Source organism: Oreochromis niloticus, linkage group LG8 (assembly GCF_001858045.2).
Source record: "Oreochromis niloticus isolate F11D_XX linkage group LG8, O_niloticus_UMD_NMBU, whole genome shotgun sequence".
NCBI lineage: Eukaryota > Metazoa > Chordata > Actinopteri > Cichliformes > Cichlidae > Oreochromis > Oreochromis niloticus.
The window spans coordinates 21,734,731-21,752,310 of NC_031973.2; the positions used below are offsets into that span (position 1 = coordinate 21,734,731).

The following is a 17,580-nucleotide window of genomic DNA, read 5'->3' on the forward strand; positions in this document are numbered from 1 at the left end:
ATCATCATGATAATCTATGTGTATATATCTTTGTCTGTTTCTGTTGTATTAGAGGTCATCTTCCCATGAAGCCCCTGTGATGCTTGTAGCTGAATGAACGTCAAACCGACATCACTGATGTTTGTTCAAGGTATGTCTTTAGTGTTGCTTAGCCGTTGTTGTTAGGACTCCTAGTAACAGAAGGGTTTTGTTTTTTTACTATTTTTTCTAACAAAATGAAACAAAGTGTTTGTTGATGATAAGAATGAGGAGGAAAATAACATCGCGTCGAGTGTAACTCAAGCCTGTAGCTGAGCGTGCTTCCTGTCCGAAAAATCAAAAGTTCACAAAAGCTCCAACTACTTCAAGGGAAATAGAATTTGAAATAAATTACTGAAGTGTGTTTTGTTTTGTTTAGACAGGCTGAGGTTATACTAGTGTTTACAAAGAGAAAATGTTCTAAGGACGTCTGTTCATATCCGTGCAAAAAACAGGACAAATGTATTCCCTCATTCTTTCTTTGCAGTAATCTGATCCATTATCTGTTCCTCACTTTGTAAGAGACTACATGGAAACATCAACATCCGTCTATGGTTCTGTTTTTGCTATTGTACCACTGTGACGAGGGAGATGATGTGGGTGTTTCAACCGTTAAACTAGAGTGTGCAGTATACATGTATGCATACGCAGAGAACAGAATGATTTAAGGTTTTATTGCACGTTGGGAATATTATGCTGGCCGTGTGTCTCACCTATGTGTCTCAGCACTGGACTTTTATGGGATCTGCCACTCTGTGACTGAGTTGCTGTGGCTTTTGAATGCTTCCACTTTGCAGTAATACCACTTACAGTAGATCCTGGAATATCAAAAAGCAAAGAAATTCCACAAATGGACTTGTTGCAGTGGTGGCATCCTGTTACAGTTCAATGCCCAAATTCAGCGAGCTCCTTAGAGCGACTCATTCGTTCACAAATGTTTGTAAAGGCACGGCGAATGGATAGGTACTTGATTTTTATATACCTGTATCAATGGACTAAAAACGTGACTTGACCCGATAGGATTGAAAGATTAGGAGATATCAGCTTTTGTCCATGTAGTGTGTCCATAATGCATCTTCGGTTGTGTAGAAACTCATAAGACCTTCTTTAAAAACCTTCTAGAGTTAGCAGCAGTTGGTGAGAAACTGGGAATCATTTTGATTTTCTAAAAAAAGAACATAACTGGTTGAAGTGATGATATTAACAGCCCTAGCGATGGCTAACACCCCCCAAACCCGGGACAGATAACTGCAGCTAAATGGAAATCAGCTGTTAACTAATGTGAGAAACTGATGTGGGAAAGAAATAAGTTGTAGTTTCAGTCTTTGTGTAGCTTTAACAGGAAGATACATTGTGCTCATATCAAACTAAAAGACAATCAGCCAAACAGGCCCTTGAGGAACAATAGTTCCTGTAACGCCTTCAAATACAAAACATAATTTCCTATTATCTTATTTCCTCCCCTAAAAACATTTGAGTTTGAATTAATTGTATTTTGAAAGTAATCTTTGGGTTAACTTTGTGTTCCAAGCATGCAAAACTTGTCTTTTTACATCAGCCTTGAAAAGGCTAAAAAGGCAAGGACTTTGCTGAATGCTGTCAAACCATGTTATTTTTCACCACTGAAGGCCATCCTGTCACTTTCTATTCATATGCAGCGCTGTAACGGCAACACCATTATGAATTCATAAGAAGCACCTGCTTGGCAGTCAAATATATTCCTTTCTGTCACCTGTGTGTCTGTTTACTGGTTACAAGACCTCACAAGATGGGATCAACCTTCGTGTTTCCCATTGTGGACAGCCTCATCGCTCTTGCTTCTCTCGCTCTCTCTCTCATCACATGAGGGACCCTCTTGTCTCTGTGAAGAACAAATGAGGCTGACCTTGTCTGAAGCACATGAGATGGATCCAGTATTTGCCAACCGCGACTTTGAATTCTATCTCCTCCGTGTGCTCTATTTCCGTGTCTGAGGAGGGTGGTAGGTGGCTAGCTTCACTCTGTCCATTCCTTTTAATCTTTGCCTCATTCATGGGATCTCTATTTTCTTCGGATATTTCCACCTACTGTCCTCTTCTCAGTTCATTTCTTGTTTCCTCCTGGTCTTGATTGGTCCTTAACCTCTTCTCACTCTCTTCCACTGCTCACACCTTTTTTTCCCCCTTCATCCTGTGAGCAACACATTTTCTCCTCTCTGTGTTCTTCCAACTTTGGCTCTTTTTTAAAAAAATTTTTTGTCTGTGTGCAAAGAAAAGACATCTCAGAAGCAATGACGGGGTCATAGTCCAGGGTCAGCAATTTCTGCATGGAGCTAACGACTGAAACTGTCAAGCAGCCAGAATCTTGGCTAAAGTAAGACAAAGGAGAAAGAGTAAGTGAAAGGAGGAATTTGAAGGTAAGAGAGAAAAAGTAAAGTAACTTATGTATACTACTCTTTCAACCTGTATGCGCAGTCATGCTGCAAAAGGGTGATTAAAGCCAGTCTTCTTCATCTTTTTCCTCCTCCACTAGTACATCCACCCCTTTCTTCCATTAAGGGCCATCAGTTCTAACTGTGAAACACCACTTCCTGTGATTAAGTGTCCAATTAAAGCCCCATTTTAGTCCTATGCCTTTTTTGGCTCATTGTATGAAAGCAGATTTGAAATCATGTCTGAATGATACTCCAATATGAAGAAAAGCCCAAGTAATTACTGACTGACTTCACCTGACTCAGATGTATTTAGGACATTCACATGTTCTAAGGTCAGATTACCTGCTGGGCAGAGCTGATTGGTCCTGTGTGCGCCAGTATTTGGAAATTAGCACCAGGTAAGTGCTCCTAATTTTGCGACACTCTGCCCAAATCAAAGACTCTGAAAAAGGTGGTTCGGCCTCTGGATCTGAGCGTTGTGAAAGTGCTTCAAACCTCCTTTCTGCCTGATAACCAGCAGCAGGCAACTCTTCTGAATGAAAATGGAAGTCCGATTGTGTCTACGAGAGGATGAGGTGAATTCCTTATAAGAAAGGACACATTGTACTAGCTCAGGAGGACCAAAAGGCCCCAAAGACCACAGATAACAACTAAAGTGCATGACCACAGAATTATTTTTATGGTTAAGACATCATTTCACAACATCTAACCAAGTCATAGTATTCAGGAGGCTGGTGCATCACTGTCAAGGTCAACAATTAAAAGACGCATTCAAAGGTGCAATACGACACGGTGGACTGGTATTGCCTGTATTTGAACTCTACTCTATATTTGCTGTAGGAAATGGGCACTAGTGTGGGAGTGGTTTTAAGTCTCACAACTGCTGTAAGCCAGGTTGGGTTAACTGAAGGCAGGTTTGCTTACATTCACAGTCTTGTCTACTTGTAGCCCTCACTGCAAACGCTGTCTGTGTGACTGTTTCTGTCTCTCTCTGCAGGTATGTCATGTGGTTTTGATTAAAAATATTTATAATGGACAACTTGTTGCTCTGACTTATACAATGAAGATGCATTTGAAGGTGAGCATCATCTCTTTGTGCAGGCAAGGACGTATTATACGCTGCAGCCTAAAGGCAGATTTGGCTTACTGAGGCTGGGGTGATTTCCAGCCTACTACTTACAGGGTGGTGGCTGTTTGGTCTTGGGTCTTGGAGGACAGCTGCTGTTTCCTGTCGAAGTTGTCAGCATGTGAAGTGTAAATAATTTGTGGAATAGCTGGCCCTGACCCTGGACTGTGTTTTCTCCCCTTTACAAGTGGGACACCGGGCTGTTATAGATTATATTTTAGAATCTTATCGGTTGTGGTCTTTTGCTGCCGGTCAGACCTAGATTCTGTGTGTGTTACAGCAAACCACCAGCTACACTCAAGTACAACAAGCTCAGACTTTTCTGTAAAACATGTCGAAGAGCCAGCACTGTTCTGTAATTAAAAAAAGATTGAAACAGAGGAAAGCAAGATTAACTTGTACCAGAATGAAGAGAGAAGCATAGAGCAGGAGAGAAATGGCTCACAGTCAAATGCATACCATTGGCCAGAAGTGTTTATTAATGATATGATTACAAGGGGTTTTCATTGAAGTATTAAAAACATTAAATTAAAAGTTATTTTGTTTTTTTAATGTTGAGTTTCAGAAAATGTGGGGGATGAATATAAATGGCTGTAATTCCTAAATAGTTTAACAAAAACTCCTTGAATTAAAGCTGAAAGTCTGCGCTTCAATCACAAACTGATTGCTTAAATTTAAAATTCACTGTGATGTTGTACAGAGGCAAAACTACAGAAACCTTCTTTGTCCAGTAGATGAGGGCCCTACTGTAGCTCAGTGAACATTTTCCTGACAAGTTTGGTGTTTTGTCAAGTTTCCAGTCATCTTCAATAAAGCATGAAGTTTATTCTTTAATTTAAGATCCCACTGAAATTGAATTAGACAAATAAGCAGGGTATGCTTGAGGGCCTGGATCCTGTGTGATTGGCAAGTCCAGTATTTTTTTCACTTTAGGCGAGCATGAGCTCCGAGTCTGACCTCTATAGTTTATCTTACTTTTGAAGAAATGTGGTTTGATAGATTTTTATAGGGTCAAGCTGTTAACCTTTGTGGGTTCAATCATGCCTTTCCATGTTCACGTGAGTTTTCTATTGCAGTGACACTGACAGAACATGTGTTTCTATCAGTGACCAAAGCAAGCTGTAAATAAGCACATTTTTCTGCCTTTCCAGGACCATGAGTGTAGCAGCCCACTGTAATCTTTGATGCAGTTTCAAACACACAGTTTATGTTAGCATAATTAAAAAAAAAAATACCTTTCATTACTGGCTTGAGGATACCACTTGACCTTAGCTATCCATAGCATGAAGCAGAAGCAAAGCTCAGATTTTATTTTTTGTATTTTACACCCAGCTGTGATCGTTACTCTGTGCACACTTTTTTCAGTAGCGGTGTGAGTTTGTCTCCTTTAAAGCTTTCAAGAGCTGACCTTGAAGTCCACAAGTGTGAATATAACCTGTGTGGTGGCCAGTTATGAAATGACTGTGTCTGCCTCTCCAGTGGAGTCGCCACCTGCCAGGTGTTTCTGTGCACTCCACACAATAAATGCCAAGAATGACTCCAGCGTACGTATCCCTGTGAGAGTAAGGAATGAGGGGTCGTCTCTTTTTATTCTGAAAAATCAAACAGTGATGTTAGTAATATTTGTAAATGTATTTTGGGATAAAAGTATACACATACAAATAATTAAATTAGTTTGCATTTGTTTACTGAAGTGAGCTGTTATTTCTATGCAGCAGAGGTCAGTTATGCTGCTGAATGCAGCACATCGTCAAATGTGGTTTGCTAGCTATTATATGCTTTTAAAAGCTGTGGGAAGTTGGGCAATAAAAAGACAGGCAGGGCACAAAGACATGCATGTTAGGTTAATTAGTTACTGTAAATTGGGGGTGTAAATGTGAGTGTGAATGAAGTGTTGTCTGTTCACCCTGAGATAAATTGGCAACCTGTGCAAGGTGCACCCTGCCTCTCACCCCGTTGACACCTGGGATTGCCTCTGACACAACCATAACTCTGAATCGGATAAGTGAAAGGAAGTGGATTCATCAGTCTTTGAGTTGAGCTGTCTTTCTTCAGTGAACTGCATTATTCTCCAGTGACGAGAATAATGTGCAGGTCTTGACTTGATTGCAATTCCTATGGGTATGCTATGTCATATATATATATACTGGAGCTGCTCTGTTTGAATATTTTATCTGCTCTATAATATTTTTTCATATGAAATCTCACACAGTGTCATATAACCATAACTAAAATATTAATGCCTAGTCACTACTGACCCTGGAAACTGTCTACAGCGACCCTAAAACTAAAAATACATGGGTTAACCATAGCTGGCATTACCAAATTAGCTCTGACTTTTGTTTTAATGAAGATTGAATACTAACACAGTACCCAATAGGTTTTTTTCTAGATATGTGAAGAAAAAAAAAATCCATACTTTTGGAGCTTTCATCCTGACAGCTCTGTAAGTTGTCCCTTTGAGTCTCTCCTTTGACTCAAAGAGACAAAGGAGAGAATAAAAGAGCAAATTTGTCACAAGAAACACTCTAAAGGACAAGAATATGACAGAAAGTAGCAAGAAACAACTACTCGCTGCTGCTAACATGACATTCTTTTACAGTGGCCCTGAGAGGCCAAAGGGACTGCAACTTAAGAAAACACCAGCAATAAGAAAAACGCTGCAAAAGCACACAAAACACAACGGAAATAGGAAAAAAGACAAGGGAAACAGGAAAAAACAAAACAGAAATAGGAAAAAACAGATTTCCAAAAGCACAAGGGAAGTATTTCTGGGGAGACAATAACCCGATGGACCAGTTGCAGGAACCAAAATATGCTAAGAATTGCGCTGGGAGACACTTAAAAGAAGTGGAGGATCTATTGGTTTTGTGAGGAAAGAAAAGATAAGAGGTAAGTGTGTTAGCCTAACTATTAGCCTAAAAATCCATCATCACTATTATATGAATCATGATAAAACACGCCTACCATGTTTTGGGTTCCTGCAACTGGTCCGTCGGGTTATTGTCTCCCCAGAAACACTTCCCTTGTGCTTTTGGAAATCTGTTTTTTCCTATTTCCATTGTCGTTTTTCCATTTCTTTTTTGTCTTTTCCTATTTCTGTTGTTGTTTTTCCTATTTCCGTTGTGTTTTGTGTGCTTTTGCAGCGTTTTTCGTATTGCTGGTGTTTTCTTAAGTTGCAGTCCCTTTGGCCTCTCAGGGCCACCGTACATTCTCTTTCAAAGCATCTGCAGAGACAAGATGCTAGCACCAAGCTAGTACTGTAGCAAAGAACCTAGGACCCTGAATGATGTTAAAGCTGAGTGCATGCTGACCTGAGATAATCAGTCAGGCTTGTGTCATTGCAGCTTCCATTTCCCACCATACTCGCCATGTATTCTATGTGATACAGTGCAGTGTGTGTTTGGTGGTGGGTACAGCAGTGTAACAGCACTTTTGCCCTCCAGGGCTTCACACCAGTCGCATAACAAAACTATGAAGTACTGCGAGACATTAAAATGTCCTCCATTGCTTAACATTGCAGTCTATTTAAAGAAATCAGCATTATTTCCACCTCTGAGTTGGAACAAGTTCTCAGACACCTTCAGAAGTCCTTGCCAGCGCTAGCAGCTGCATCGTTAGCGCAGCGCAGGTCCCTCTCACCTCCCACTTCCTCCCCTGCTGCAGTTTAAGCAGCACTTCGAGGTGTTCTGATCGAGCTTCTGGGCTGATTAAAAGAGCGCCATGGACTATTGTGGAAAGCCTGCGATAGCTTTGAGAGGCAGGTAAAGCACAGTTCAGGACCTGATTGCATTGTGAGGAGGAGGCAGGTGCAGTTAAAGGAAAACTCAAATGAAGACAAAAACAAAGGAGGGCCTCGTGAGAGCTGTTGGTTTTCTGCAGTAGGAGCTGAATCCCAACCTGAAGCTGTGAAAATAAATGAGAAATTGTAAGACAATCCATGCTGCTTGTGTACTTTAAGCATTACCATGAAATTAACATACCATGTCGCATACATATTTGATTCTTTTTTCTTATCTGGCCCCCAACATGATGAGAATCTGCACATCAGTTATGTAATTAACGCTGCTGCTTGTTCCCTTCATACTGGAGAAGTTTATAAACAGCTTAGGGATAAAGCACACAGTTTATTTCCCATGTTCCCAGAACTGATAGCATATTAATTAACATAATCCATTACAGCTTAACTTGGGATTTCATTTAGATAAGATACAACAGAAATGTATCCTCTGATCAGAGCCTTAAGTGATCGAACCCCCTGCTCCCTCCTTATAACTACAGGTTATGTGAACTTTAACGTAACAGGCAGGAGTCTGCACTCAATGCAGAATAAATTGAAAAAGATGAAAGGAGGGGGGGAAGAAAAGCCTGAAACAATCAATTTTCCAAGACACTATTTGAAGATTCAGCGACAGACGGCAGCAGGGAGAGTTGAGAGGAAAATCCTCCGAAGGGCTGGTTCGCTCTGTCTCTCCTGCCTCATCGCCGAGTAGGTAATAAATAGAGGCAGCGAGTGACTGGCTGAGTAAATACAATGTGCCAAGCAGGCTCAATCTCTGAGGGAACAAGGTATGGCAATAGAGAGAGAAAGGATGAGATTGGAAGTGGTGGAGGGCTTGGAGAGACAGGAAGGGATGGGAAGCAGTGTGAGAAGGATAAAGGTAGTCTTAGGGTTTGAGAGGCTAGAGAAGAGCAGGATAAAATCAGCTGCCTATAGGTGGAAAATGGAAGAATGGAAGAAGACATGGAGAGAGTGAAGATGAGGTGGGGATTGGAGAGCACTGTTAGAAATGAACATCATCTGAGAGAGGGTGAGGGCTGAAGGAGGGCAGGATGAACCTGAAGAAAATCAACAATGAAGAAAAAAAACAAGGCAGAAAAGGGTATAAAGATAAAAAGACAAAGGTGAGAGAGGGAGCAGAGAGGAGAAGAAAAGACTCAGAGACAGAAAGAAGAGAATGAGAGAGCAAAATCTGGGAAGGTGCTGTTCATTGGCGGTGCAGAGGAGGGGCATGGCCCACCTGCAGGGATACAGTGAACATTTAATTTAGCTTCTGCCAGCTGAAGAACAGCAAGACTGTGAACACACACACACAAAAATGCTCATGCTCAGATGCAGGTCGTGCTTTCTGACAAATAATCAAAACCTCCAAACACTGAGAAACACAAACAGCCAAGCTGAATCACAGGCTGCAGGGAACTGAAAACAGTAATAATTGCCACTTATTAACTCATGCTAATTGATACAGCTCAAAGGGCTTATTCTGGTTTTGGCATACTAGAAAATTCTCTGCAATCCTAAGAAGCACAGGTAGGGATAAATAAATACAGTGGAGATGGATGCTAAGTAAAATGCAAAATAACTATGGTGAAGGGTAGAGTAGGGTAGAGGTGAGGCTGTTCCATGTCGTTATAAGTAACATGCGATCTGATGCCACGTGTGTCTTGTAGAGAGAGCAGTTCTGCTTATACAGTGACCTTGTTCAAAGCAGGGTCTCTGTCTCCTTGATTCTTCTCACAAATGTAAGAGCTGGGTAATTACATGCTGTCCTGTAAAATGATCCCACGAGGAACTCGGAGTAGGAGGAGAGGCAAAGAAAAAGTGGACGGAGATGAAAAGGTGAAAGATGGTACATTTATTTATGAAATTAAAAAAAAAAAACAGGAAAAATGCAAAATTTGCAAATAAATATTGGTTAATTTTGAATTAGATGACAACAAAGACGTTGGCTAGGGCCATGTTTACCACTGTGTAGCTGCTCCTCTTTTACAGTCTGTAAATGCCTGGTAACAGATTTTTGGGAGAACAATGTTGTGCCATTCTCAGGATTTTAGCTGCTCAACAGTCCTGGGTCATCTTTGCATCTTTGTTGTGTTTTTCATTTCATGATGTAACAGATGTTTTCAACCAGTAAAAGGTCTGCACTACAGGCAAGTTTGGCACCTGGACTCTTTGACTATGAAGCCGCACTGATACACTGAAAAAGATGTCATCTGGATGGGAACATGTGTCGTCCTAAAACATGTACATACCTTCCAGCGCTGATTGTACCTTTCAAGATGTGCAGACTGCTAATTCCATAGATAATGATGCATCTCATCAGAGATGCAGGCTTTTGTTTTACGCGTTTATAACAAGCCGGATGACATGTCTCCTGTTTTTCGTCCGATCACGTCACAGATTTTTACTTTGAGCCAAATCCAATTTAAAAAGAAGGAGATGGAGAAGATGGCAGTGTTTATACATATGTGGCATTTTCAATGCATGACAGAGCTTTAACCTACGTTTGTGGTGAACTGTGTTCACAGACAGTGATTTCTGAAACGGTTTCTGAGCCCATGCAGTGAATCCTGTCTGATTTTAAAGCAGTGCTGCCTGAGGCCCCGAAGATCACAGGCGTCCAATACTGATTTTCAGCCTTGCTTTGGATTCTCTGAATCGTTTGATTATGTCGTGTACTATACTCAGGGGTGCACATAAGTGGTGCAGGTGCGCATCCGCTGTCAAAATAAAAGACGCGCACCAGATAAGAAGTTGCAACGCGCGTTTGCGTACATAAGATTTTCTTAAAAATGTCGAAGAAGCAAGCTCCTTTAAGCAATTACTTTGGTGTTCCTCCACCTCCAAAGAAATGTCAGAAGGAGTCCGAACCGCAAAAGAAGCGCGTATTCTCGGAAAAGTGGTTGCGGGAGGTGAGCTGGCTTCAAACAAATGATGAACGCACAGAGATGTGGTGCAGAATATGCTGTGAAAATCCCACTCTAGCGGACAAAAACAGTGCCTTTTATATGTACGCAAACGCGCGTTGCAACTTCTTATCTGGTGCGCGTCTTTTATTTTGACAGTGAATGCGCACCTGTGGACCACTTATGTGCACCCCTGACTATAGATGATGAGATATTCAAAGTCTGAGAGAATCTAATGTTGAAGAACATTATTCCAGAATTTGTTAACTAAGGTGTTTGCAGATTGGTGAAGCTCTGCACATCTGTACTTCTGAGACAATCTAAGATGCTCTTTTTAAACCCAGTCATATAACTGACCAATTGACAGATGAACTAATTAGTTGCACAATTTTCCTCCAGCTGTTTCCTTTTAGTACCACTTACTTTTCTAGCTTCTTTTTTTCTGCCTGATTCTAACATCCTGAAGGGGTTCAATCTGGTTAAGGTGAGGACTCTGTGCAGGCCAGTCAAGTTCTCCCCCGAACCGGACTTGCTCATCCATGTCTTTATGAACCTTGCTTTGTACACTGATGCACAGTCATGTTTGAACAGGAAGGGGCCATCCCCAAACTGTTCCCACAAAGTTTGGAGCTTTAAATTGTCCAAAACGTCTTGGTATGTCAAAGCATTAAGAGTTCCTTCACTGGGACCCAAATGGCATCCTATCATGGTACCATGCTGGAATTCATTGAGCTTCTAGGGATGGGTATCGTTTAGGTTTTATCCGATACCGGTGCCAAACCGGTACTTTTGAAACGGTGCCGGTGCTTAAACGGTGCTCGAACCGGTGCTTAAAGAATGGAGAACACACACTTTGTCCAAAAACCTCTCAAGTTTAGCTGTTTTTTTGTAAAAACATAACAATGTTAGTCTTTTCTGCAGCTATAGGGCATATATGGCATCACTCTTGGCTGGAAGCAGAGCTTAAACAATGGGAAAACACAAATTTTGTCCAAAAACCTCTCATGTTTAGCTGTTTTCCACTTTTTCTTTGGTCATTTTAGCCTTTTTGGCCAGGGTGAAGGGAGTATCTGCCATCAAACAAGAAGACAGCCGCATGTAACTATTACGGTGTTTGCTAGTTTACCTTACATGCATTAATTTAATAACGTGTTAGCCTACTCAGCGTAAATTACACACAAACAACATGAAGATACTCACCCAGAGAAGAACGGCTGCTGCTGCCATCATCATCCGTCATCATTTCTGCTACACTGGCAGGGCGAGGGCCCAGGACTCTCCTCTTTGGGTTCTTGGGGGATGTTGCTAACTACGGGTCCGATAACAGGCACCACACTCGTAGTAGGTACGGTACATTTCTCGGCTTTAAAAAAAACGCTATGCGTCGCCAGGTGTTTCATCAGATTCGAGGAGTTACCTCCTTTGCACAGTATTGCCTTAAAGCACTTGTTGCAGGCTGCTGAGTTTGCATCTTTTGCTGTGAAGTACAGCCAGACTTTGACCGCTTCGCCTTGGGCATTTTTAATCTGTAGCTCTGCTCTAAAAGAACGTACGTACCTGGCCCCGCCTACTATCCTCGGAAACGTAAAATGATTGGCTAGAATCCAAAGTGTATGACATCTCAGGAAAAAAAAAGCACCGAAATAAAGCACCGAAATGTGCGCTGCTTTTCGGTCTGGTTACTACCGTTTATGTCAGAACCGGTGCCATACCGGTACCCATCCCTACTTCTAAGAGCGATCCATTCTTTCACAAGTGTTTGTTGAAGGTGTTTGCATTGCCTAGGTGCTTGATTTTACACACATGTAGCCGTGAAAGTGAATACATTTGGTAATATAGTGTATATGTAAAACACAGGAACGTTCAGGTTTGCACCACTTAGGTTTTTCAATCTGATAAAAGCCAAGCACAGTGATTTTATTCCATTAAAACAATAGAAATGTTAGAGAACATATCTCATGCTCAACGCTCGGTGTTTTTGGCTTACATGCAGCCAGTTGAGTGTAATGTTTAAGATTGCCAAAAGCAGCGATCCACATCCTAAATGGGCTTGTAACCAATTTTCCGGTCAATGGACGACGAGCATTTTGTACACCCTTGCTGTCCTTTTTTTAAAACTTTCCCTCTATTTCAGCCGAGCACGGCAAACCCAGAAACAGTGAACTGTCATTCCCAAAATGGCTGTGTGGTTTGAACAAAAGCTCAGAGAATGCTTAGTGAGGCAGTGAAGGTTAAGTAATCATTAAACCAAGAGAAAAACAGATGCAGCAAATCCACAGCATCTATCCATGTATGCATACGGTTCACAGAGAGAATGTGATGGGAGGACTGATGAGTTCATCTCGCCATATAAACACATGTACGCTTTACTACACACCTAATCTGTATTTAAATTGCACCGCACACACCATCTGCATGCGTGCATAAACGCACTCTGACATGACTTCACATTCTGAGCTTATTATGCAACAAATGTAGTGGCCGATTTGCTTTCATCCGTGAACGCGAGCGACAATGTTAACAATGACAGTAAGTGACACAGAAGTGTTGGTAGCGTAGATGCGATACTCTTTATTGTTCAGTCCCTCTTTGCTGTGACAGTGATGGATAAGGCCAGGCCGCTGACAAAAGGCAAGGACAGAAAAGTACATAAGAACAAACGAGGCATACTACAAAGAGAACAGTTTGGCTGCAACTCAATAAGCCAATTTCACTTTCTTTGTTTGTCATCACTCTTGTTACCAGCCTCAAGGTGCAGCAAGCAATTACGGGGGAAGGAGATGGACTCATTTGAAAGAATACTGATATACTGAAAACCCAAAAAGACGGGAAGCTCCACCACTGTGCACTTTCAGACTACCTGAAATACTTAAAGAAGTGCGTGATGGGCAGCAGTGGTCACAGAGTTTCAGGTTTAAAATATGCCCTGTGGAGTATTGAGTGCTTTTCTCCAAAATAAAATAATTGCAAAGCTCTTTTTTTTTTTTTTTACATGTTTTAAATATACTGCATTGTTTACATCCACAGGAGATTGGGAGCCTTGGTCAAAATAGAAACAGTGTGTATGTGGATGGCTTCATAGTGCTATAAAAACCCCAAAGGGTATCAATCAGCTGCTTTAAGGGTTTCTTAAGTCTTAAATCACAAAAGCTTTTTGTGGTTAGCGGGAGCTGCACAAATCTGATAAATTAGCTCCTTGTTTCTGTCTTTTAGGTTATATTAGCCACTAATAGCTAAATGCACCCTAAACTTCAACTGCAGCTGGGTGAGCTGTTTGATTAATGTGGGCACCACCCAGTCTACAGCTCAGTGATGGTGGCTGCATACAGTTGCTGTACAGGACACTACCACATATATAGTATGAATATTTGTGCTGAAAAGTTAAATGATTCCCACCTTCACTGTAAAACTGATGAATAAAACAGCTGCTTTTTTATTACTACAATGAACACACCACATGTTTGCTAGCAGTACAGATTACACACAATCATGATCTGTGGGCTTATATTCTATAAGGCAGTTCTGCACCTACTCCACTGTTTTATTGTATCACAGTTGTATAAAAAGAATCATGATCATCTCAGGGATGAAAACCTATATTTTCATGAAAGTCATGTGACAGTTCCCTGCCATGAGTGGAGTGTTTACCAGCGGCTCGATACTAGTGAGGGTCGTTTTTTGTGTGTTTTAGAATATCAAATTAATTAAAAACACACAAGGCTTGTTCTGCTACCTCCCATCAACAATGGTCAGGAGTGTTTACCACTTTTGCGAGCCGCCCCCTTTGATACAAGTTTCCCAAAGCCCTTCTAACACAATCACTCATTTGAACGTAGTCCGACTACTCTTGGGTAATCTATACATATGCATGAGCTCCTGCTTTACACCACACTTGATGCTTGGCAGCACTTTGCTTGCACTCTAACAAGCAGCTTTTCTTCCAAGTGTATAGTCATTTTTAAAACATTCATTTGCAACATTACGCCGCATGAAAATCTTGCTAAGACACATTAGCAAAACAATCATTAAATATTGAACTGCAGTTCAGCCAGTCGACCTTTGATAATCACCCATATTTATGTCATGAATAGGAGGGTAAACCTCTAAAACACAGCTATTTCACAATCTTGTTCCCCCTCCCCCCCAAAAAACAGCTTAAAATATAATTAAAAACAGAGTGCAAATGGCACAAAGACAACATATCCAATGTTAAAACTGGTCATTTTCTAGATATTTTTGAAAAATTTGTCCGTTTTAAATATGATGCCAATCTCTTGTCCCAAAGACACGTTTTCCACTAACTTGCATCATTTTAGAACTGAGGAGACCAGCTGCTGTAGTTCTAAAGTGAAATATTTTATTAATCTTACTTTTTTTTAAATAAGATTTCTAATGTTTCAAAGTTTAGAGTCTCCTTTGTCATATCTTTTGTTTTAGTTTAGTAACAGGTCTGCACTGCAGGCTGGCCAGATTAACTCCTCGAGTCTTTCACTACAGAACAGTGCTGTTGTGATATATGCATTGTCTTGGGGAAATAATGGGTCAGCATTAATGGTGCTTTATAAATGTGTAAGATGCTCACACCACGTGCCTCAATGTTTTCTGTGTACTATTCAATGTCATGAAATCATTTGCAGATGATCGCGTTCTGTTTATTAGCTTTTTACAGGAAAGTCAACTTTTTCGGTAAAAGAGTTATTTGGTAAATTTAAGTGGTATTTTATTATTTTACTGTTTTCTAATCTTAAAATATGTACGACACAAATTGATATTACACAAGGACAAAAGTACTGGGCCATCTCATTACATCTATAGGAGCTGCTCGATCATGGGAACCAATGCCATGAAGCTCCTGGTGCACAGTTTCTAAGCTGATGTTAATGCCTGCAGATATTGAGTCACTTTTATGCACTGTGTGCCTCAGCACTCTGCAACGCTGCTTTGTTACTACACATAGTCTGCAATTTTTTGGCTCAAGTTGCTGTGCTCCCAATGCTTCCTCTTTGAAATGATCCCTCTCACAGTTGGTTGTGTTTGTAAAATTTGCAAAGGTGGAGCACTGCTAGGTTCTTGATTTTATAGACCTGTGGCTATGGGACTGAAAACACCTGAATTCGAAAAAAAGAGGTGTGGCCCAATATTTATGTCCATATCGTGTTTGCAGGGAAGGTTTAAGAATCTTTTGGAATAAATTGCCTCCACTTATTACTCATAAAATGTGGCTGCTTTTATTCTAAGTCACAATCCAGGTTATCCCAAAGGGTTCACAAACCTTATAAACGTGCATCAAACTAAGATCACTGGTTATGTGATCATGTATTTTTGAGAGGACATATGAATTTACACTCATTTACGGCCATTTATTCATTTACCAAGGGGCCATTCAAAAACTATGAGGGAAAGGAAAAAGGAGAGACTTCTTTTTTTTTCCTTTTTAACTCAAACTGACTCCCCAGAAACTCATTTTAGATATTTTAGTTTACCAGTGGTGTTTAAACCAAATCCTTTATCGTGATTACTAAATTGAATTTCTACCTTTTTTGGTAATTACTGCACCCATGGTAACATTAAGCTATGTTACACATATCACAGATTTTCTATAAAAGCCATATAATATATCAGAAGCAAGAAGAAGGAATGCCCGTTGCGCCTGGTGGTCCACGCCACTGATGGTGAATCAGTGTTGTCCAAAAATGTAATAGCACAAAAATGCTGAGACATAAGCAGAGAAAAAAAATCATTTCCAACCAAAGACTTTAATCCCCCCCTTTGACCTCTTTCACATGCAAACCCGTTCCCTACCGACCCAGAGCAGGAATGCAGCTACAAATACTGTAGGCACTGTGACCATGAAATACTTTCACTACAAAACTTAAGAAAAACAACATGTCCCCATCATCCCAGTGTGTTTGAGAAAATAGAGAGGATTCCAAGCTAGTCCATGTGCAGCTTATAGAGTCTTACAAAGAGTCTTGGCAGAGAGTCTTTTAGTCTCTCAGTGAGGTAAAAGACACTATTTGATTGGGTCCATCAATAGGCAGTTTCAGGGGAGTAATTCATCCCTTACTTAGCCAGGCAGCACAAAGAAACCTTTTTATATTCTCCTGGAATTGCCTGCAGCGAAGGTTTAGGTGACCCAGGCGTTTTATCTGTAACGCCTTTAGTGTCCTTCAGATGCTCCAAATGTCCTTTCACACATTTGAGCCTGTGGTTCACAGTCCAGAGGCACTGCAACATTGTCCCCAGATCTGAGTTCAAAGGCTCTCGGGTTAAAGGTCACCGCTCTGAGGTTCAGGTCTGGCTTCCTGGGTGTTCCTGCGGCCCAGTCTGGGAAAACGTGATGAAGTTTTCGACCGTGGCGTCTTGGCTCCGCCATCGTTGGCTTGGGGTGTGTCTCTAGATAAGAGAGAACAGCAGGAAGGAGAAGAAAGACACGTGGAGTTTAAACGAACATCTGCTGAAGTTTATTACCAAGTTTATTATTCAAACACACCACTGATGCTGCGTCTGGTGGAATAAATGCATCATTTCCCTTCTGCCACAGAACCTCTCCCCTTTGAAAACCAGCTAATAGATACATTTCCATTTTGCTTCTCTAATTGACTGTTTGTTTCCCTTTAGTTACTATTACTACATCTGCCAAGATTCTCTCTTGGATGGCTCATTTGCAGTTTCCTATTACAACAGATTCATTATTCCAAATTTGGAGCAATTTTTGAAACATGAGGTCACTGCTTTTAGACAGAGGGTGACAAGAACAGACTTCTCATTTCTAATTAGTGTGTTTTTTTCTATGACTAACTGATTAATTCAGGAATACCTGTAAGCACCACTACATGGACTATACACATGATGGTCACATACAAGATATCAAAACTGAGAAAAATGTATCAATGTAGAAAATATGGGAATAAAATTAAAGAATTGTTTTTCAATTCAATGCAATTTTATTTATATTGTGCCAAATCACATCAGTCGCCTATGGAATTTTGTATTGTAAGGTAAAGACAGTGAAATAATAGCAAGAAAACCCCAACAATGACACGACCAGCCCCGCCCCCCATAAGCAAACACTTGGCGACAGTGGGAAGAACAAACTCCCTTTTAACAGGAAGCCAGCTTTTGTGTTGTAAAGCCACAGAGTCCTGTCATTAGTTGTGTAAATTTAAGAAATGTGAGATTGAGTTCTAAAAGCCTCCTTCTCTTGGCTTACATATTTGCTTATATTCCTAATCAAATGCTAAAACAAGACAAAATCCTTTAAAATGGGTTACATAAACTTTTATAATATAAATTTATATAAACTTCTGCTACAGTGTGAAAAATGTTGCAGTAT

General features: G+C 40.7%; 1 protein-coding gene across 1 annotated transcript in view; it reads right to left on the reverse strand.

The window, feature by feature from the left end:
- Positions 1-12,795: 12,795 nt before the first annotated feature.
- Positions 12,796-17,580, reverse strand: part of snx29 (sorting nexin 29) — a 137,658-nt gene continuing 132,873 nt past the window's right edge. The window contains exon 21 of the mRNA XM_019362793.2: positions 12,796-16,640. Within this exon, the coding sequence (XP_019218338.1) occupies positions 16,514-16,640 (127 nt within the window). The 3' untranslated portion in view covers positions 12,796-16,513. The remainder of the gene's footprint in view (positions 16,641-17,580) is intronic.